At 58.3% G+C, this 22,139-nt stretch overlaps 1 protein-coding gene across 1 annotated transcript in view; it reads left to right on the plus strand.

Moving 5' to 3' along the window:
* Window positions 1-150: 150 nt before the first annotated feature.
* The window catches only part of PLXND1 (plexin D1), a 56,978-nt gene continuing 34,989 nt past the window's right edge, over window positions 151-22,139 (plus strand). Inside the window, exons 1-5 of the mRNA XM_021695236.2 lie at window positions 151-1,470; window positions 18,382-18,558; window positions 21,245-21,376; window positions 21,637-21,737; window positions 21,819-21,948. Coding sequence (XP_021550911.1) covers window positions 151-1,470; window positions 18,382-18,558; window positions 21,245-21,376; window positions 21,637-21,737; window positions 21,819-21,948 — 1,860 coding nt within the window. The remainder of the gene's footprint in view (window positions 1,471-18,381; window positions 18,559-21,244; window positions 21,377-21,636; window positions 21,738-21,818; window positions 21,949-22,139) is intronic.

The following is a 22,139-nucleotide window of genomic DNA, read 5'->3' on the forward strand; positions in this document are numbered from 1 at the left end:
GCCGCAGCTGGCAGAAGCCCTGGTAGATGGACCCGCAAAAAAAAAAAAAAAAAAAAAAAAAAAAAAACCTACTGCCGCCTCCGGACTCCCGGCTCCCGGCCGCGCCGCGCCCCATGCACTCGCCGCGCCGCGCAGCCCGCGCACGCCCGGATGGCTCGTCGCGCCGCGGGCGGCGCACCCCTTAGCGCTCGGGCCGCCGCGGCCAGCCCCCTGCCGCGGCGCCCGCCATTCCGGGCCCCGTCACCGTGCCCGCTGCTGCCGCTGCTGCTGCTCCTGGGGGCGGCGCGGGTCGGCGCCCTGGAGATCCAGCGCCGGTTCCCCTCGCCCACGCCCACCAACAACTTCGCCCTGGACGGCGCAGCGGGGACGGTGTACTTGGCGGCCGTCAACCGCCTCTATCAGCTGTCGGGCGCCAACCTGAGCCTGGAGGCCGAGGCGGCCGTGGGCCCGGTGGCCGACAGCCCGCTGTGTCACGCCCCGCAGCTGCCTCAGGCCTCGTGCGAGCACCCGCGGCGCCTCACCGACAACTACAACAAGATCCTGCAGCTGGACCCCGGCCAGGGCCTGGTGGTCGTGTGCGGGTCCATCTACCAGGGCTTCTGCCAGCTGCGGCGGCGGGGCAACATCTCCGCGGTGGCCGTGCGCTTCCCGCCCGCCGCGCCGCCCGCCGAGCCCGTCACGGTGTTCCCCAGCATGCTCAACGTGGCGGCCAACCACCCGAACGCGTCCACCGTGGGGCTGGTGCTGCCGCCGGCCGCCGGCACGGGGGGCAGCCGCCTGCTCGTGGGCGCCACGTACACCGGCTACGGCAGCGCCTTCTTCCCGCGCAACCGCAGCCTGGAGGACCACCGCTTCGAGAACACGCCCGAGATCGCCATCCGCTCCCTGGATGCGCGCGGCGACCTGGCCAAGCTCTTCACCTTCGACCTCAACCCCTCCGACGACAACATTCTCAAGATCAAGCAGGGCGCCAAGGAGCAGCACAAGCTGGGCTTCGTGCGCGCCTTCCTGCACCCGCCCGACCCGCCGCCGGGCGCCCCGTCCTACGCGTACCTGGCGCTCAACAGCGAGGCGCGCGCGGGCGACAAGGAGAGCCAGGCGCGGAGCCTGCTGGCGCGCATCTGCCTGCCCCGCGGCGCCGGCGGCGACGCCAAGAAGCTCACCGAGTCCTACATCCAGCTGGGCTTGCAGTGCGCGGGCGGCGCGGGCCGCGGCGACCTCTACAGCCGCCTGGTGTCCGTCTTCCCCGCGCGCGAGCTGCTCTTCGCCGTCTTCGAGCGGCCGCAGGGGTCCCCCGCGTCCCGCGCGACTCCGGCCGCGCTGTGCGCCTTCCGCTTCGCCGACGTGCAAGCCGCCATCCGCGCCGCGCGCAACGCCTGCTTCGTGGAGCCCGCACCGGACGTGGTGGCGGTGCTCGACAGCGTGGTGCAGGGCACCGGGCCGGCCTGCGAGCGCAAGCGCAACATCCAGGTACGCCGAGGGAGCCGGACACCCGCCCAGGGGGCAGGAGGGAGAGCGTGCGGCTAACTGGGCGGGTTGTGCGCTGAGCGGGACACAGGTGTGAATGTGTGGGACCCAGACGCGCGTGTGGAGACCCAGGAACGTACTCTGGGCCACAGGTGCATTTGCCGGGCCCCAGGTGTCCGCCATGGTGGGGCCACTGGTGCAAATACGGTATAGGTGTGCGCCTGCGGGCACTCAGGGGAGTGCTGGGTTCCAGGTGAGCGTAACTAGGTGTGTGGGAGGGGTCAGGGTTGCAGCTGTGCGCTGGAGAGGGCCACAGGGGCATCTATAGCCCAGGTGTGCAGGTGGTGGTCCTAGGTGTGTGCTGAGTGCAGAGCAAGCGAGTGCATGTCTGCCCAAAGGTGGGGCCCCGGCTGGCTGTGTGAGCCTATCAGGGCTGCCCTGGGAGTTGGCAGATGTGTGCTTGGGTGTGGCCGGTGTGCAGGGGGGCATGCAGGTGTGCACCAGGGCCCTGCAGATGTGTGTGAGGGGCAGCAAGGAGGGAGTGACAGGGGCGTATGCGCCAGATTTGTGTGTCACTGAGCTGGTCATGCAGGAGTGTAGGGCAGGTAGAAGTGTCCCAGAGGGACATGGGCAGCAGGGTGGGCCTGGGTGTGCAGTGGGATGTGTGTGGCAGGGAACACAGATGTTTGGGAACCAGCAGGTACTCTGGGGAGACCACTGGTTGGCAAACAGGTGTGTTCCTGAGGCCAACTTTTATTCACTCATTCAACATATATATATATACTGAGCACTTAGCAAGTACCAGTCATGGGGGCTGTGGGCTGGCCAACCACATTTGTGGAATGCCCACTAAGTGCCTCAAATGGCATAACTGGCTTGGTTCTCACAGCCACCCTCTGAGGTAGGCTCTACTCTCATCCCCATTTTACATTTGAAGAAACTGAGGAACAGAGAGGTTAAATAACTCGCTCAAGATCACACAGCTGGAAACCAGCAGAGACAGGGTTTGAATCCAGGCTGTCTGGCCTCATCTGTGTTCTTAACACCACTGATCCTTTGCTGCCTAATGGATACGGAGCTCAGAGTGTGTGTGTGTGTGTGCGTGCGTGCGTGCGCAAATGTGTTGGAGGAGTCTCAGGTGGCTGGTGTGGGGAGGTGCGGGAGACAGGGGAGTAGAGAGAGGTGAACGGGACTGTGTGCAGCCCTGGGGTATGCAGGGGGGGACAGGAGAGGGCCAGGGGCTCAGGAGGGAGTGAGGAGGGGCCAGGTGTGGCAGCAAACCGGCTGGGTGGGAATGGGGCCCAGGCCGCTGGGGCTGGGTTAGACCAAGGTGGGGGATCACTGTGGTGTGTTGACCTTGCGGGGGACATGACACGGGTGTAGAAGGGAACTTTGTGCAGGTCCCCTCAAGAAAGCTCACTAGAAAGGGGTCACTTCTTCGGGGGGCCGTGAGAGGTGGGACCCTGTGCCTTTTCCACACTGCATCCTCGTGTGAGGTGGGGGAGTCCATTTCAACACCTAGGAAGCCTCAGTTTCTCCCTCAGCAAGATGCTGAACTCAGCCTTTTCCTGGTGAGCCCTCCTTGGGGCCAGGCCCCCTGTGGCCCTGCCCCGTCCCTTCTCCATGGTCTTCAGGCTGCAGGCAAGAATCTCATGAGATTAATTATTCCCCTGTGGGTGTGCCCAGCACTGGGGCTTTGAGAAAACACGGATTCCTTCTCCTGCTTTCGGGCTCCCACAGCTGCCCACCACCAGCTGGCTGGCCGCCCTGAAAATAAAGGTCACGGTGGGTGAGTGGGGCAGACTGCCACCCACAGGGGCTAGCCAGGTCAGGGCTGGCTGCCTAGCCCTGTGATTGGGACATCTACCATTCCCCTCCACAGAGCCACATCCTCCAAAGGGGTGTGTTTGAGGGTACAAGCTTTGTTTGGGGGTCTCAGGGCCAGAGGAGGTGAGTGGGAAGTCAATCCCTGTTCTACGGAGGGAAGACCCTACTGTGGTGGCCCGGGCTGAGGTCAGGCCAGCCCCTGGGCCTGCCTTCGGCCTTTCCAGGGCCTGTGTGTCCATCCAGGCCCTTGGTGTGGGTTGATCCATGGGATTCCTCAGGCCGCCACTGCAGTAACCCCCTCCCCCTCTGGCAGGAACCGGCCTGGTTCCCACGGTCCCCAGCCTGGCCTGGTGCAGTGACTCACTCTGCTGAAGGGGGTTGGGGCTTCCTTCTCCTTAGAGGGGCAGGGCCTCTCCAGGGACACAGCCCCAGGGACAGAGTGGCCATGGGCCTTCTCCCCACCCCAAGGTGGGGTCGATTTCTGGCCCTCCTCAGCCACTCTCCCTGTGTCCTCCACACCCCTCTCCCCTTCCCCTTGCCTAGTTGTGGGCACAGGACAGGGCTGCTGGGCCATATCTCCCAGATGTGTCCAAGGCCCCAGGGTCTGGGCCTCTAGTTAGCGTAGCCGTGGGTCGGGGTGGGGCGGGGGATGGTTATTCCTGCTCCGGCTGTTGCCAGCTCCCCAGTGACAGGCCAAGAACTTGGACTTTGTACCCTGGATTCAAATCCTCCTCTGTCACTTCCCAGCTGTGTGACCTTGGCAAGTGACTTAACCTCTTTGAGCCTCAGTTTCCTCCTCCGTCAAATGGGGACACTAAAAACAAATCCCTAAGGATTGCTTCAAGGACTAAATGAATGAGTTAATGTGAAGCACGTGGTGCCTAGAACATAGTAGCACCTGGTAGCTGCCTGCCATTCTTGCCGATACCCCAAGGGCCTTATTAACACCGCTCTGGGCTCGGCCCCAGACCGCACTGACCCCTTTTGGCTTCTACAGCAGGAAATACCCCACCATTTCCCACCTCTAGCCCAGATGAAGGCCTCAGTAGACATTTCCTAAGGCCCTACTGTGTGCCCCAGGCTGGCACAGTTTCTGCTCCCGTGGCCCGTGCAGGCGAGCAGAGGGCAGACGTGTGGCCAGGTACTTAGAGCCCAGGGGGCCAGGGGGCGGGTGATAAGAGAACATGGACAGAGGGAGCCCCAGGAGGGGACATCATAGCTTCTGGGGGAGGTGCTATCAACGTGGAGGTGGATGGATGAGCAAGGGTTAGCCACGTGAAGCTGGCACAGGAAGACGAAAGGGTCCCAGCAGAGGGAACAGCCTGTGCGAAGGCCTGGAGGTAGGAAACAGCAGGGTGGGCCAGAGCAACTGAAGGTGGTCCCTGCGGTGGGGGGTGGGGGAGGAATGTGAGAGAGGGGCTGGGGGAAGGGGGCAGCGCCTGCGGGTGTGGGGAGGCTGCATCGTGGAGTTGGGACTGTATCCTGGGGGTGTAGGAGCCATGAAGGGTCTTAGCCAGAGGAGTAATGTGATCTGAATGAGCACTTCACTTTCCTCTTCTGTAGAATGGGAGCAATAAGAAGGTACTTACCTCAGGCGCCTGTGGCTCAGTTGGTTAAGCAACTATCTTCGGCTCAGGTCATGATCCTGGAGTCCCTGGATCGAGTCCTGCATCGGGCTCCCTGCTCGGCAGGGAGTCTGCTTCTCCCTCTGACCCTCCCCCCTCTCGTGTGCTCTCTCTCTCAAATAAATAAATAAAATCATTAAAAAAAAAAAAAAAAAAGAAGGTACTTACCCCCCAGGACTGTTGTGGGGATTAAAGGAGATAACACCTGTAAAGTCCTTAGTAGAGTGCCTGGCACACATATTTGCAATTATAGTTGACTCTTGAACAACTCAGGGGTTAGGGGTGCCGACCCCCTTGCACAGTCAAAAATCTGCATATAACTTCTGACTCCCCCACAACATAACTACTAATAATAGCCTCCTGTTGACTGGGAGCCTTCCCAGTAACATAAACAGTGACTGACCTATATTTTGTATGTTACGTTTGTTGTATGCTGTAACCTTACAAGAAAGAGAGCTAGAGAAAAGGAAATGTTATGAAGAAAATCGGAACAAAGGGAAGATACATACAGTGCTGTCCTGTAAAAAAATCCACATATAAGTGGGCCCACACAGTTCAAACCCACATGGTTCAAGGGTCAACTGTACTCTGATTATTTTTAATATAATTATTTTAGAAAGTCCCTAGGTGGCTAGTGAGAGGGAAGATGAGAGGCAGGAAGAGTAGTTGGAGGGCTGGTGCTATCTTCCAGGCAAGAGATTCACTCACTTACTCGAAAATATTTCTTGAGCACCTACTATGTGCCAGGCCCTGTGGTGGGCCCTGGGCGCGGTGGTGGAGGTGGTGGGTTTGGCCTTGTTCCGGGGGCTGTGTAGGGCCTGGTCTGAGGGCAGAGAGGGAAGCAGTGGGTTCCGGCCAGATTGAAGTGCCAGGATGTAGCCCCAGAGGTGGGGATGGATGGGGGGAGCAGGAAGCTGCCTAGTCTTGTCCAGCATCGGGATGGAAGTTGGTGCTGTCAGAGTAGGGCATGCGGTGGGGTGCCTCTGGGGGAGAGGACGGATTTGGCCTGGGGGTGTTGGGGGAGTTCTAGGAGCCTGGAATCCCTTTCTCTCCCAGAGCCATCTGGCCTGACTTCTCTAGCAGCAGGTGGTCTCAGTAGGGCTGGACCTGGGGGACAGGACCCTGCCCTTCCATCTGTTCTCTAGGGACATCTGACCCTCAAGTGAGGTGGCCAGGGTGGGCCTCTGGAAGCCCAGCCTCCCACTCTTGCTTGGGAGTCTTTTGACCCCATGGGTCCAGCCCCTCGGTCAGAGTGATCTCAGACATTCCAGCTTCTCACCTGGAGGACTCTCCTCTGCCGCCCACCTTTATGACAATGAAGCCTTAGCCTCTGCTGCCACCTTCCATCCAGGAATCTGCTGGGGAAGGGAGAAGCTGCCGAGGTGCAAGGTCAGAAGCAGGGAAACTTGTCCACCCCGCCAGGCTTTGGAGGGCCCCAACTTTGTCCCTGATTATTTTTGGCATATTTGGGGCCGTTGCATGATTTTGAGAGAGAAAGTGAGTGCGAAAATTATCCTCCATTGTGTGTAGCTTGGATCCCTTTCCTCAATTTATGTTTGAGGTGAAAGCCAGTTGGGAAGTTGCTGTGTGCTGTTGATGAGGGAAACTGAGGCACGGGCTTATCCAGCAAGGTGAGGGCAGGCCGAGTCTAATTCCCTGCCCGGAATCTTTCCTCTCAACCTTTGAGTGACCGTGATATTTGTTTTTTTTTAAGTCAAAAGGAAAACCAACAGGGAAATACCAATGCTGCATTTTCAAGGTGTCTTTTTATAGTAAAGGTGGAAAAAAAAACCCTCAGGCTGTTTTAAACTGGCATGCGGTGGGTGGGTGCTCATCGTCAAGAAGGCGTTTTCTGAACCAATTTAGGGGCTGAAATGCTGGGTGGAGGTGGAGGGAGACAGAGCTTCCAAGATGGGCTTTACATTTGGAGTTGGGCTGGGGGCTGGGAGTGAGCTTCCCGTGGCCAAGGGTAAAAGCAGACACTTGGTGGGGCTCAGGGGGTTCCAGCAGCATTGGCCAAGATGACCTTCTAGCCTAGAGAGACAGACCTTGGGCCAGGTGACAGTTAATATCCCAGCCCACCCTGGGAATGTCACCAGTCCTGACTTGCACGTACAAGACGTTGAGTCCCATTCTCCTGCCCATATGCTGTGTGACCCAGGGTGAGTCATTTACCCTCTCTGGGCCTCATGCTTCCTTATTGTAAAAGGGTACAGTGTCTACCTCTGAGGTTGTGGGCAGATTAAAATCTCACATGCGGTACCCAGGAAATGGCAGGTGGAGGTATTAGTAACAGGAGGGAAAACTACATCTGAGAAAAATGAGCTCAGCATGTGTCAAAGAGCCAGCAGAGCAGGGAGCGCCCAGAGGAGGGGGGTCGGGCCCTTGGAGGAGACGGAATCACACCAGGTCCTAAAGGTGACTTGGCTGGGCGAGCCAGAGGGGTTAGGCAGGGGTGTGTCCAGGGCCGCCCCACTGAGTGAGCTCAGAGGCAGGAAGACAGAGGCTGACAGGGAGAGAGTGGGCATGTTTTCACTGCCGTTGATGGGGCAGGCGCCGAGCATCTGGTGGGCCTGAGGGGTATGCGGAGGGTAGGTGCCCTGTCAGCTCTCTGGGGCTGGATAATAAACATTGCTGAGCTCCCAGTTATGAGCGGGGTCACCATGTTGGCCCTTCACGAGCACCAGTGTGTTTGATCTCATAGCCCCCCACCATGAGGCAGGAAGGTCTGTTATCCCCAGCTTACAGATAGGGAAACTGAGGCCCAGGGTCACAGGGCTGGTTCGCAGGAAGGGGGATCCGCAGACTGGCTATCTGGCACCAGAGTCCATGGTGGGCGATGGCTAGTATTAGCTGTGAGCTCTTGGCTGGGAGTTCTGCTTACCCTGCCCCATGGAGACTTGGGCAGGGCCCTTTGTACAAAACCCTCTTCTGTGACAGCACCACAGGCCCCCAATGGCAGCTGGGAGCTGATGGGGCAGTGACTCAGTTCCAGAGTAGGGGGAGGCTGGCCAGGGCATCTGTCAAGGCTGGGGCTGGCCAGGCCTTTTGAGGAAGTGGGGAAGGCAGGGAAGTACTAGTTGCATTCATGTCTAAAAATGTGATCCTCTGGATTCTGGAAGGAGTGAGCCTCCTGGCCCTTTGAGTGTGCAAGTGAAGGATGTGGTCAGTTTGTACGATGACTTGACAAATCTCTTCCAACACTGACCCCAGCCCTGGACCAGTGCTGGGTGGGTACTGGGGCTGGGAGGCTGCCTCCCCTCCAGGGCAGTACGGTGCCATCCAGGGTTTGCTAGGAGAGGGGATGGCAGATCTGTCCGGCCCTAACCATACCCACAGTTAGGACCAGCCACACCCAGGCAGGCCCAGAGGGTGCATGAGTGCTGGACCCTGGCACCGACTCCCTGGATTCAAATCCTGGCGCTGTGCCTTCCTAGCTGTGGCCTCAGGCAAGTCACTTACCTTCTCTGGTCCTCCTCTTCCCCGTCTGTAAAATGGATTCAGCATCGGGAAGAACGGGGCAGCCTGGTGTTCAGCAGAGGCTGTGTGAGTCAGCATGAGCCCCTGCAAAAACAGTCTACGAGAGCCAGATTTGCTGGCCCATGGCTGCTGGTTCTCCTGGACATGCAGGAGACAGGCCGGGTTCTGTGCTCGGGTTGCTGGCGGGAGAACAGACACGGTGTGTATGGAAGAGGAGCATGAGGGCCTGAGCCCTGGGCCTCGTGGGGGCCCGCACCCTTCCCGGACTTCGGTTTCCCGATCTGAGTTGGGCTATGGGGTGGCAAGGGGGCGCCCGCTGTCCCGGAACGGCTTCTCTCAGCGCCAGTGGGGCCTCTGGTAATGCTGTTGTTGCTCGGGGGTTTGCGTCAGGCGTATGGCAAAGCTCTTTATATAGAGTCTATCTTTTCATCGCCCCGGAAATGGAATGAGATGCGTGTTATCCCTAATCTACAAAAAGGGGAAACCGAGGCCCAGAGAGGTTAGGTGACTTGCCTGAGGTCACACAGTGGGTAAAAGGTGGAGCGGGTGTCTCGCTGCAGAACCTGTGCTCATCCCCTTTACTCCCTGGTTCTTCCCGAAACATCGACTGAAGGGGTGTGATCCAGAGGGGCCCTCAAGGTCACAGTGGGAAGAGGTGAAAGGGTCCATCCTAAAGGGGAGGAAACAGACACCCAGCGCAGCCCTGGCCTTGCTGGGGCTGCTGTGAGGGGTGAGGGCTTCCCAGTGAGCCCAGCGCCCAGCATGGTCCCAGGCGTGGGGCTCCTGTCGCCCAGGACTGCAGGTGCCTCTGCCTTCACCCACCAGAGCCCACACCTCCTAGGCAGCATCTCCTGCCTGTCCTTGCTCCTGGTGGAGGGTTCTCTAGAATGTGGCAGTAGAGGAGGGGGCCCAACTTTGTTACATGGCAGCCCCCAAAAAGGAATGAGTCAGACTCTGCCCCTACCCTCCAGGGGCTCCCAGACAGTCAGGGAGGAGATCATGACAGAACATATGCCACAACCAGGGCTGCACACTGCCTAGCCTCTTCTGAGGGAGTCCAGGAAGGCTTCCTGGAGGAGGGGGATGTTGGAGCTGGACTTGGGCAGATGGGGCTGGGGAAGGCATTCCAGCCAGAGGCAAAGGCCCAGAGATGTGGTAGAACGTGGCTTGGGTAGCAGGCAGAGATGAAGCTGAGAGTGTGTGGGGTCTGGGGTGCAGGCCAAGGATTTCGATGCTGTCCTGTGGGCTGTGGGGAGCCAGCAAGGCTTCTGGGGAGGAGTGAGACATAGTCGATCTGGTTCTAGAAGGGACTGCATAGCTGCTGGCCCCTCATCCGCCCTGCTAGGTGCTGGCAGAAGCAGGAGGCTCTCTCCCAGAGCCCCCACTGTGGCTGGACCAGGTGACTCCCGTGGGCCTCTCCAGCTCTGACAGTGGTGTGGGGATTGCCATGGAAACCAGCCGGTGCCGCGTGGGGACAGGCCTGGAAAGTCTCCTGGCGCCAGCCACGTGCATTTGGATCCTGGCTACCCCCGGAGTGTGGCCGTTCTCTTCTTTTCAAAGCCCGTGTTTGGGCCAGAGCTGAACCCAACAGGCTGCCTGGATGGGCCCCTGCACCACCCACTCTCCCGCTGACACTCGATGCCACCGAGATCTGAGATCCGCTGGGCCAGCGGGGCTGGCCCCTCCCCGTCCGCCATCCTTTACCCTGAAACACGATAAATCACACGCTAGAGGAGGGAGGAAGCTCGAAGCTCCATTATGAGGCCCAGCAAGGCCCCAGTGGGGCGTTAATCACGTAGTGCTTTCTGCTCTGATCGGTAAATAATGGGGGGGCAGTGGGCAGAGGCCTTGAAGTGGAGGCCAGGCCCGGGAAAGAAGCTAAATGGGGATCTGTGGTCACCTCCGCCCCCATGTCCCTCTCAGGGCCCGTCCAACATCTGTGTTTGAAGTGAACGAGCCCTCCAGAAGTGGCCATCTCCTTGATGGGCCTCAGTTTCCCTAGCTTGCCACCCAGGGCCTTTCCAGCTCCAGGCAGCCAGGCCCCCAGCAGCTGTTGGCCCTGCCCAAGCAGAGCATTGGGCGGACAGGCTGTGGTTAAGGGCAAGGACTCCGGAGCCAGCCTGCCTAGGTTTCAGGCTCGCATCTGGCCATTCTGGCTGTGTGACCCTGGACAAGTCGCTGCTCTGTGCCTCAGTTTCCCTTGCTGTAAAGTAGCACCGACTTATTAGGGTTAAATTAGGCTATACAGGCCGGGGCACAAAGCCAACTTATTGTGTTGTTGCTACTACTGTATTGTTGTTATTTTAAAGCTGTCCCTTCCCGACTTGGGGGTGATCTCTGAACTGAGATGTGGGCAGCTGGAGAGAGGGACCCCTGTGTCACCTCCATGTCCCCAGTACTTGGGACCCAGCCCAGAAATGTTTGCTGGGGCCTCCAAGCCAGCCCTGTCCCCTCCGCTGTGCCCACAGTCAGTTATATGATGACTCCGGGACGGAGGCCAGCACCCAGGGGACAGGGAGGAGGGTGTGAGTTCCAGTCCCTAGGGCTCCTTGGCCCCAGGAGGAGGAAGGCCAAATGTGCCCGAGAGAGGCAGCTCAGCTCTCAGCTTCTCCTGGCCCACATCCCCTCTAGGGGAAGAGGCTGGGACAGAAACCGTTCCAGGGAAAGGAGGGGCTGGAGCTGCAGTGCTCTGCCGCCCCGCCCCCATTAGAGCTGGTGTGGGGGGAGTGACTACCCCGGGCAGGGAAGAGTCGCTGGCTGCCCATCCCACACTGGGCTCCTCTGGGACCCCAGGGGGGAAGGGCTGGAAATGGGGCCAGGCTGGGCCAGAATGAGAAACAGCTTCAAGAAGGGGGAGCTGGGTGTCTGGGGGGGGGCCGTGTCCAGCTAACAAAACAATGGCTGCTTGAGTCAGCGGCTGTGGTAGGAGTTCCCAGGCAGGCCTGAGCAGAGCGGGCCTCGGCCGGGCCCCCAACACGCGTGTCGTGGGTGAGGGCGGATGTGGTGGAGCGGCTTGTCCTGGGCGGCTCCCATGTGACCTGCCCAGCTAATGGGGAACGTTGACTGAGAATCTGCAGGGATCAGTACCGAGGGCTGCTGTGAGCTGAGCTCTTTCCGGCAGCCCTCGATGGAGGGTGCAGTTATTGTCCCCATTTTACAGATGCGGAGACTGAGGCTCAGACAGAAAGCAGCGTCCCATGGCGAGTAATGAGCAACGAGACTTGCTACGTCAGGAGCCTCAGTTTCTCTGTCTGTAACATGAGGACACAAGCGTGCGGCTGTGAGGTAGCTCTGCTCGGGGCCTACACGTAGCAGGTCTTCCGTCCAGCCGGACCTCTGACCTCAGCCTGGGGGCTGTCCTTCCAGCCTGCAGCCAGCGTGGTGGCTGGGCCTGGGGTGCCAGTTGTGGCTAGACAGACATACCGTGCTCAGGATGGCCTGGCTGTCTGGTTCACACAACCCTTCCAGACGGTGCTCAGCTGGCCTGGATGAATGCAGGGCTCTGGGGCTGGGTGACCCACCTCGTGCAGAGAGGGGATCAGGGAAACAGAGCAGGCCTCTCTGAAACGCTGGAAGGGTCTACCCAAGCTGCCGCGTCCATTGCTACTTCTCGGGGTCTCCCCCCGCACCTGAGTCAGGCAGCCTGGGGTCAGGTAGGGGATTGTGGCGCTGTGTGGCCTGAGGAAGCCTCTGCCCCTCTCTGTACCTTGGTTTCACCTGGGCTCAGAGCCAGGCCTCTTGGCTGTTGTTCCGTGGCCCAGTTGCGCGCACTCTCCCCGCCTACCCCTCCAGGAAGTCAGCATCTTGATCACCCACTGGGAGGTGCTGGTATTTCCTTCCCCGGCAGCGGGCGGCTTCCTCCGCGGTGTGGGGGCCTTTGCCATGTGCCCCTTAGAGCCAGCTCCATCCTGTTTCCTCCCTGGGCCGGCGCACAGTAGGCCCACGGCTCTTTCCATGACTCAGTTTACCGTCAGTGGAGGTGTCCGCTCAGGGGAGCCATAGCCTATTAGCTGCGGTTTCTGAGAAGCTGCACCGGCTAACGTGGGAGGGAGGAGTTTGGGTTTGGAGTCACAGGCTGACTGACCTGACTGAGTACCCGCGTGGTCAGCCACGAGGGTGACCTTGAGAATGCTTCCCCCTTTAACGTCAGGGCTTCTGAAGAAGGGTGGGGGAAGGACTGCTCACCTGGGCTCTGTGTGAGGCAACAATCCCGCAGAGTTTAGTGGTTCCTTTGTGTACGCCTCCTGCAGACTGCCTTTCAGACCCCCGTGACCACCCTACCCGATCCTTGCTTGTTCCCTCTCCTCTAGTCCTTGTCTCTGGGGCATTCTCCTGAGGGAGACTTCCTTGTCCTTGGCTGTCCAAGCTGAGGGAAGAGTTGGCAGGGGAGGGCATTGAGGGGAGCCCCAGAGGGGGCAGGCCAGGTAGAGCATGGCCTTGGGGCCCAGGAGCAAAGTTTGGGTTTATGTTGAGGGCACTAGGGATCCATTGATGGCTGTTGAGCTGCAGAGGGGACACACTGGTTTGTGGTTGCTTTTTTTTTTTTAATAAACTTTTTATTTTGGAATACTTTTAGATTTACAGGAAAGTTACGACGATAGTACAGATAGTTCCTGCATAACCTTCCCTCCATTTTCCCCATTGCTAAGGTTTTACGCTCCCATGGTACATTTGTCAAAACTAAGAAACCAACATTAGTACTTTGCTCTCAACTGAACTCCAGACTTTACTCCACAAGTGTTCTTTTTCTTTTCCAGGATCCCATGTTGTACTTAGTGCCTTACAGTTTTGTTTTGTTTTTTTTTAAAGATTTTATTTATTTATTTGACAGAGAGAGACACAGCGAGAGAGGGAACACAAGCAGGGGGAGTGGGAGAGGGAGAAGCAGGCTTCCCACCAAGTGGGGAGCGCGATGCGGGGCTCGACCCCAGGACCCTGGGATCATGACCTGAGCCGAAGGCAGACGCTTAACCGACTGAGCCCCCCAGGCGCCACCCAGTGCCTTACAGTTTTAAAAAGCTTCCTTTGGCCACTGTGGAGGGAGAGGAGGGGGTTTGGTCCAGTCCCAGCCCAGGTGTATTTTTTAACACCCAAAAGGGATGGTGTGTGCTTCCAGCTCCTCATGGTGAAACTTCGCTTTCCTGGGATCTTGGGTCGATAACAGTCAAACACTTGAGGTGGGCAAGTGCCCTCAATTCCCGAGCACAAAGCCCCAACAGCTGGTGTCTTCTATCCCTGGGACAGAACTCCTGGGCCTTGCAGCCTGCCACCCGGCCTACCATTGCTGCCTGACCCTCCTCAGAGTGCCACCTACAGTGGGGCTGAGGTTTGGTGGGGTCTGCAGGCAGGATGCAGAAGCCTGAGAAACTGGGCTCTTGAAGCTCTTGCTTCAGCCGGCTTCCTGGGGAGAGAAAGTCAACACAATTACAGTTGGTAGTGAAATCAATATGTCAAGAGTTTTAATGGGAAAGTGGGCAGAGCTGAGCTTTGGCCCCAGGAGGCAGCTAGCTGAAGAGAGAGGGTGTGTCCTGCTCTCAGAAAAAAAGCTGAGACCCGCAGTAGCTATTGCTCGTCCCATTTAGAGAGGGATACACTGAGGTTCTTAGAGGAACCAAAAGTAGCAGCCCGGTGCTGCCTGGGCCTGAACACCTGACTCCCCTATGTTGCCACACACACAGTAGGCATACAGTTGGCCCATATGTTGCTCTAGTTCTCCAGCACCCAGCATGGCAGTGTTGTTCTCAATCTCTGTTTGGAAAAGAAGCAGCTGAATATAGTCAATCACACTTTAGTCAAAATTAGTCTCCTCTCTTTAGTAAACAGTCATCCTAGAGCACAGTCCTACCCTGGAGAAGCTCATGTTTATGCTACCATGATAAATGAAAGTGGTAACCAGCCCAGTGCCGCCAGAAGAGGGGAGATTTTTTCTGAGTCACATCTTGAAAGCTGGTGAAAAACTTGCTGCCTGGACATGTCTGGCAAAGGGACTAGCATGGGTCAAGACAAGGGAGACTGATGGGCCAGGGAAAGTATGAGGGCTCAGAGGTGTGGGAAGGGCATTGGCTGCTAAGGGAGTAACGGTTATAAAGGATCAGGAGCCTGGGTGGGAAGGTGTGGCCACACTGGAGGAATTGCAGAGGTTGGTGTGGTCAGAGCAGAGGGTGGGACAGAGGAAAAAAGTGAGACTTGAAGCCTGAGCAGCTGGAACCAGACCACAAAGGCCTTGAATGCCAGGCCTGATCCTGAGGAGAGCTGGGCGCTGGAGATGGGTTTGACGCCAGGAAGGATTTAACCAGTTTTGTGCTTAGAAAGGTGGCTCTACTGGATTGGAGGGGGCTGCTGGGAGAGGCCAGCCCTCCCCTGCTCCCAGGGGAATTTGTGTTTTGAAAGACCTATGGAAAGTGAGACTTGAGGGAAGGCCGGTGCTAAGGGAGGAATTTCAGGCAGCGTCAGCCGGTCAGGGTGGTATTTTGGGCCCCTGGAGCTAACTGCCCCCAGAGACCAAGTTCGGTGGAGGCCACACTTGGGAGGGCTGCTACGTCCCCAAGGGCACTGTCCCCCTTTCCCAGGCCTGCAGCCCCCTCCCCCAGCAGGGGAAGCATTTCCCGCCTGCTCCATGGACATGGGTCCCAGCTTCCACTTTTGAGCCGGTTCGAAGCCTTGTGATTTCCCCTGGCAGTCCAGAGTCAGCTTCCCCTCAGAGCACAGATCATCCAGAGCAGCTGATGGGGGGTTACTTCTCCTTTAAAATTTTTTTTTTAGATTTTATTTTTAGGTTAAGAGAAAAAAAAAAGTTGGAGGAAAGGCTTTTTAGAAAATTCCTTCGGTACAGAATTAATGGCTTGTGAACGTCAGGGCGGGCAGGCGAGAGCTGGATTCCCGGCGTGTTCCTGCCTCATCCTCTCTGCCGCGACCAGCCCACAAATCACCCTCATCTGGGTGCCCCGTCCGGCTTTTCCTGGCTGGCTGGGGTCTCCCATTGTGGGGCCCAGGACAGAAAACCCTAAGGGTGTCATCCAGGGCCTCCTAGGTCTTCCCTTCCCTCCCCGCCCCGTCCCAGAGCTCAGGGAGGAAAATCATATTCTCCAGGCAAGGGTTTACAATTTTAATTTTAAAACAGCTTATTATTTCATGACGCAAGTAATCCATATTCAGTGAAGAGAAGTTATGTAACCCCTAGGAGAAGCTTCCCTCATGGCAGGCCTCAGGCCCAAGTGCCTGCTCTCCCGCCTACTTGCTGACAGAGCTCCCCTCACCTCTTCCCTGCAGCTGCAGGATGGCTGAGGGGTGGGCCCAGGACCAGGAGAGGCCGCTGGGGGAGATGGTCCAGCATCCCCTTTCCACAGCTGTCCCCCACCTCGGGCACACACACAATGAAGTCAGGCAGGGTAGGTCTGAAGCTGCAGGACAAGAGGGAGCCAATTATGTGACAGTCTGGGGAATGACACTCTGGGCAGAGGGAACAGCATGAGCAAAGGCCCTGAGGTAAGGCCCAGTGTTTGAGGAACAGAAACGAGCCTCCCCCTCCCGTGGCTGGAGTGGAAGAGTGTGGGTGAGGAGGGTATGGGATGGGTTTAGAAGGGCTGGGGCCCCTGATGGGAGGATTTAGGATTCAGTGTTTATTCTGAGTGTTGTGTAAACCATCAGAGGGTATCAAGCTGGGGAGGCCTCTTTGCATTTTTAAAGGGCTCACTTGGCAGCTGTGTTCAAGGGGACATGTCGAGGTCAGAGCAGGCTCAGAAAAGAGGGGCTGGGAGAGCCTCCCGGGGGAGAGGCTGCCTTAGGGGCTCCTGGGCAGTCCAGCTGGAAAGCTTTAGAGGTACGCATGATTTGTCCCAAATTCCAGTTTATAATATTTGAGTGACAGTCCTATCTGAAATGGCAGCAGCGTCAGCTAACACTTCTGGAGCATTTAGGCATAGTACAGGCGCTTCCCAACCAATGAGCTTATCCCACTTCTTGTGAGGGGAGTGCGAGAGATGCGCCTACTTAATAGTTAAAGAAATGGAGGCTCAGGGAAGCGAGGTCACTTGCCCGGTCACCCCCAGCCATCCTGTGGAAGACCACCTACTCTTGGGTTCTGGCCCAGTGGCGGCCTCAGCCCCACCCCACCTCTGGGCTCAGGGCCTGGCCCCCCAGGGACGCTCTGGGATACAGGTCTCACCTAGAAGCCTGTGGGGCCTGAAACTGTGTTTATTCGCCCAAGGACAGGTGGACCTGGTATTTATTGTTTGTTTTTGAAAACTAGCTGGGCTTTTGAGCAAACCGCACACGGGCACATCATCAGTGGCTTAGGCTTGCAAAAAGCACAAATGAGAAATTTAAAAAGAAAACAACAAAAAGACTCTAAGGCTGCTCCCTAAAGCTGGTTCCGATGCTACATTCTAGTGACCTTCTGAGTTCCTGCTCAGAGCTTCCGCTGCCCATGTTCCAGCATCCAGGGGGCTGAGGGGGGCTCAAGTCTGCTGCTAGTTTCAGTCATAGAGGCATGACACTGCAACTGGTGATCTAGAGTGGGCTCCTTCCCCTCTGAACCTCAGTCTCCCCATCTGTGACATGGGACCTCATAGGGTGGCCAGGATATAGGGAGTTGATGCCCAGGCCTGGTACAGTGTCAGTTCTCAGTAAACGCAGCCTGTTATTTTTTTTTTTTTAAGATTTTATTTATTTATTTATTTGAGAGAGAGCACACAGAGGGAGAGGGAGAAGCAGACTCCCCGAGTAGCAGGGAGCCCGACGCGGGACTCGATCCCAGGACCCTGAGATCATGACCTGAGCTGAATGCAGACGCTTCACCGACTGAGCCACCCAGGCGCCCCAAACACAGCCTGTTATGTTCACCATCATGACTAGTACCTTATTGTGGATGCACCAGCTTTACCAAAACGGCCCTATGACGCCCTCTGACTTTTCTCAGCCGGGTATCTTTGTGCCTCGATCCATACGGATTTGTGGTGTCACTCAGTGGTGGGGGCGGCTCTCCTGGACGATGCGCCATTATCTTCCTGCTCAATCCTGCAGGACCCTGAGGTTGTGTCCCCCTGTCCACTCTTCTGAACCATCCTTGTGTCTGCATCCTTGTGGATTTGCACGATTATCTTCCCAAAGGTGTTTTCCTGGAGGCCTGTTTGGTATTTTTGTGCATATTGCAGAAGGAACCTTCAGAAGGAGCAACAAGACCCGGGGAGGGGGTGGGAACAAGTCCAGGGCATGGCTGGGGGCTGGGGTCCCTAACTCCATTTGTCTCACTCCAGCGTGTGCTGGGACTGATTCGCCACTTGGAGTGGCGCTGGGCCGATGCGGACGGCAGGGCTATGCACTTGGACGCGCCTTGCCTTGGTCTGCCCGTCTGTAATGTGGGCAGATGAGGGGGATGCATGGTCGTGGGAGAAAGGGAGGGCCTCGTGTGGGGAGGCCTCAGTCTGGGGTCTGGTGAGCTGCTGGGAATTTGGATGGTGGTGCTGGGGTCAGAGCAGGGGCCCCGGGAGGAGGAAACCCCCTGGTTGCTGTGGAGACCCAGCCAAGGCAGGAGGGACGCCTCTTGGGTAGCAGCAGGTAAGCTGAAGCGGAGGATGGCCTCAGGAGGTCTGGTGTGGGCTTCTCTGCTCTGCCGGCTGTGGCCAGCCACGAGGGGCAGCTCCAAGTCCATGAGGGTGTGTGGGCCTCACCCTGTCCTTACCTCACTGGCCTCCTGACCTTGTCCCGCTGCCAGCTCTTCCTGCCTCCATCACAGAACTTTTCCTGTACGGTTCCTACCTACCTGAAACGTCGTCCCCTTGGGGCAGCTCTGTGACAAACGCTGAGGTCAGGGGTCAGTCTACGGGGGATAGGGCCCTGCTTGTGTTTGGGCCTCAGCCCAGACCTGGGCATGTAAAGCCACAGCCGGACTTTAAAGCTCTGATGCTGAGGCCTGACATACAGTGTGGGCAGGGAGCCAAAGAAGGTTCTAGAGCCAAGGTCTGACATCCTGCTTCTTTTGCAGCTGCAGCCAGAGCAACTGGACTGTGGGGCTGCCCACCTGCAGCACCCGCTGTCCATCCTGCAGCCCCTGAAGGCCACGCCTGTGTTCCGAGCCCCGGGCCTCTCCTCTGTGGCCGTGGCCATGGTCAGCAACTACACCGTGGTCTTCCTAGGCACAGTCAGTGGGCGGCTGCTCAAGGTAGGGCTGGGGGGGGGTCAGGGCTGGGGAGGCTGAGGGGAGGCTGAGTCTGAGGAGGCTGTACACGTGGCCTCTGCAGGCCCGATATTAGCCCTCGTTCCCTCCGGTTTGCCCTAATACCATACAGTTTACAAAGCATCTTTCACATCCATTTCTTCTACTCTTGCTCATAAGAAGAAGGGCCGTGTCCTGCAGAGGAGGGAAACCAGGCCTGAGAGAGGCCCTTCTCTTGGGTCTCTAGGACTCGGGCTTTGAAGCAGAGGGATCTCTGTTCAGGTCTCTGGGCTCTGCCACTGCTAGCTACTTGACCTTGGACAGTGCATTTTCTCTCTCTGAGCCTCAGTTTCCCCATCTGTGGAGGGTTGTAAGCCCTGCCTCTTGAGACAGTTGTTGGGCTTTGACAGGGGAAGACCACAGCCTGGCAAGTGGGGGCTCTCTTGCCATTTCCTCCCCGTACCCCGCTGGCCTCCCTCTGAAGATTCCCCCTCCCCCACCCGCCCCAACCAAGATGACTGCTTTCTGGAGGTAATGATTCCTGGAGCTGGGAAAGGTGAGAGGACTCTTACCACCATGGGGTAGGAAGGACTTTCCAGGGCCTGGGCCAGCTTCCTCCCAGCCACCTCCCATCCCCTGCCTGTCAGGAAAGTCAGCTGCCTGGCACAGCTCCAGTGTGTACCAGGCCCTGGCCTAATTGACTCAGATCCGATAACTCAATTCCCTCAGCTGCCCAGGCGGACGCCATGGGCTGGTGGGGCGGGGGGCGCGGCTGGGGATCAGTGCCCTGGCTGCCTGGCCCCGGGACCCTAGCTGGCCCACTAGCGGTGGTGGGGGAGGGGCCAGGTGTGGGAGCAGGGAGGGGGCGGGGGGGCACCTTCTCAGCCTTTGAAGCCCCACTGAGGGTCCTTAGGACAGTGGGACTCATGTTTTGGGGTCAGATTCTTGGGTTTAGATCCTGGCTCTGCTGGCCCCAGCTGTGTGACCTGGGGGTGGTTGCTTCTCACCCTGAGCCTCAGTTTCCTCATCTATCATGGGGAAAATGAGCTGGACCATCCCAGACTGTGGTCAGAGTCTACTGTCCCCTGTGAGGGAGGTAGCGCCAGGATTCCCATTTCACAGATGAGAACACTAAGCCGCCGAGAGGGGAGGTGACTGCCCCAAAGTCACACAGTGAGAGCTGGGGTTGAATTCAAGGCCAGCTGACCAGGAGCCCACATGACCCCTCAACCCAGACCTCTTTACCCACCACCCTGTGCTGTGCACTGTCTTCTCCCACCAGCCCTTCCCTGTTCAGGGCTTAGATTACAGCACCTGGCCCGGGCTCTCGAGCACAGTAGGTGCTCAATAGATGTTTGAAGGAGTGGAAATAAGCTGAGTATCTGCTGGGTGCCTGGGGGGAAGGCTGGAGACTGAGCAGGGGCCAGGCTGCCTGGGCAGACTCCACCAAGAGGCCAGCTGGGATGGATGATATCTCAGGGGTTGGAACAGAGCCTGTGGGAGGCTGGGAAGAGAGTAATTTCAATTTGGTGTGTGGAGAGCATTTGAGAAGCTCTTCTAGAGGAGGTACCGGAAGGACAGATCTTCGCTGAAGGGAGAGGAAGAGAAATACTCCAGCGGGGAACAGAGCATGTGCGAAGGCCTAGAAGCTAGAATGCCGGAGTTGGGTTGAGGGGGTGGAAATGAGCCTAGAGGAGTAAGCTGGGGTCTGTTGTTGGGGCCTTGAATGCCAGAACAAGTCTATTCCATAAGCGGGTGGGAGCTACCAAAAGTTTGGAGCCCACAGAGGAGGGCCGGGCAGTAGGAGGCCCCTGGCAGCTGGCCCAGGGAGGCATCTAGACCACTTGTCCCAACTCAGGGCCTGGCGGGGCCTCCAACAAGGCAGCATGCTAGCAATGTGAGGGGACAGCCAAAAAAGAAAGTTTGGTGGAGCTCTGGTGGGCACTGTCTGTTCTCAGGAGGACATGCAGAGGGGCTCTCAGAGCTAGGGGAGCTTCTAGGCCTCAGGTAGTTCTGGTCTGCCTCTTGCCGGGACCCTGGACCTCACCCTCTCCCCTCATCCTTGGACTGTGGGGTCAGACAGGCCTGGGCTTGCACTGTGACCCTGAAGTGTCTTCATTTTATGACTCACCAAGTCTGTAGCCTCTCTGGGCCTCAGTCTCCTCATCTGTGAAATGGGCACAAGAGGGGAGGAATGAGAAGTATGGCCCCATCAGCGCTTGGCAGGCATCTTCTCCATGTGTGCTCACCACAGTCCTGAGGGGCGGGAGCCATCGTGAGTCCCATTAGGTCAGGAAGCTGAGGCTCTGGCGGGGAGAGTGACAACTTGTACGTTTGTACAGCTTGTAAATGTCAAAGCCAGAATTCAAACCCACGTCCCTGCTCTGAGGCATGATGCCAGACAGCCTCCCAGAGAATCTTTTGTAAACTGTAAAGTCTGTATGTATTCACACGGTGGGATGTGCTGGGGAAGATCAGCGAGGGAAGGAGCTCCTGGTGGGGGGACCCAGCAAGGCACAAGTGTAGAGACTGGACCCCCTGCCCTCCCTTACATGTCCGTGATTTCCCTCTGGCCCCGGAAGGCCGGAAAGAGGATGAGGCTGAGACCCCAAGCCTCGGTCGGGTCCCCAGCTGCCGTGGGCACCATCCTGGTGCCCCGTCACCCTGATGCCCCCACCCCCACCCCCCACAGATCAACCTGAATGAGAGCATGCAGGTGGTGAGCAGGCGGGTGGTGACGGTGGCCTACGGGGAGGCTGTGCACCATGTCATGCAGTTTGACCCGGCAGACCCTGGTTACCTTTATCTGATGACGTCCCACCAGGTAAGGCCAGAGCCCCAGCCTGAAAGGGCCCCCAGACATGCGAGCTTTCTCCCTCTCTTCCTCCCCGCAGGAGCACCTTCCCTCCCCATCCCCTTGGTCGGCTAGCCCTTCGCCTCCCAGAGTAGACACCACCTCTGCAGGGGAAGCCCTGTTTCCCCATGTGCCCCCCGTTATAGCCCCGAGCCTCAGTTTCCCCAGTGTCTCAGGGCCCTGGCCATGGCTGATTCCCCACGGAGCTGGGCCCTCACCTCTGCCTCCAGATGGCCCGGGTGAAAGTCGCTGCCTGTGCCGTGCATGCCACCTGCGGGGACTGTGTGGGGGCCGCCGACGCCTACTGCGGCTGGTGTGCCCTGGAGACACGGTGAGGCTCCCTGGGGAGAGGCTGGGCACGGCGGGGCGGGGGGGAGCCCACCGGGGCCTGACCAGCGCCCCGCCGCTCCAGGTGCACCCTGCAGCAGGACTGTGCCAACTCCGACCAGCGGCATTTCTGGACCAGTGCCAGCGAGGGCCCCGGCCGCTGTCCCGCCATGACGGTCCTGCCTGCAGAGATCGACGTGCACCAGGAGTACCCAGTGAGTCGCGGGGGAGCCAGCGCTCAGCTCCGGGGCGACAGGGGGTGGGAAGCCGCCCTTCATCTGGCCCCCAGGCCCTGAGAGGTGGAGACTCCTGCGCATGGTGCCCCAGGGACCCGGAGGCGAACAATGAGAATGACTGGGCTTTGCTGAGCTCTCACTGAGTGCTCAGCACTCACTCTGCCCGAGAC

Source organism: Neomonachus schauinslandi, chromosome 1 (genome assembly GCF_002201575.2).
Source record: "Neomonachus schauinslandi chromosome 1, ASM220157v2, whole genome shotgun sequence".
Classification (NCBI taxonomy): Eukaryota; Metazoa; Chordata; class Mammalia; order Carnivora; family Phocidae; genus Neomonachus; species Neomonachus schauinslandi.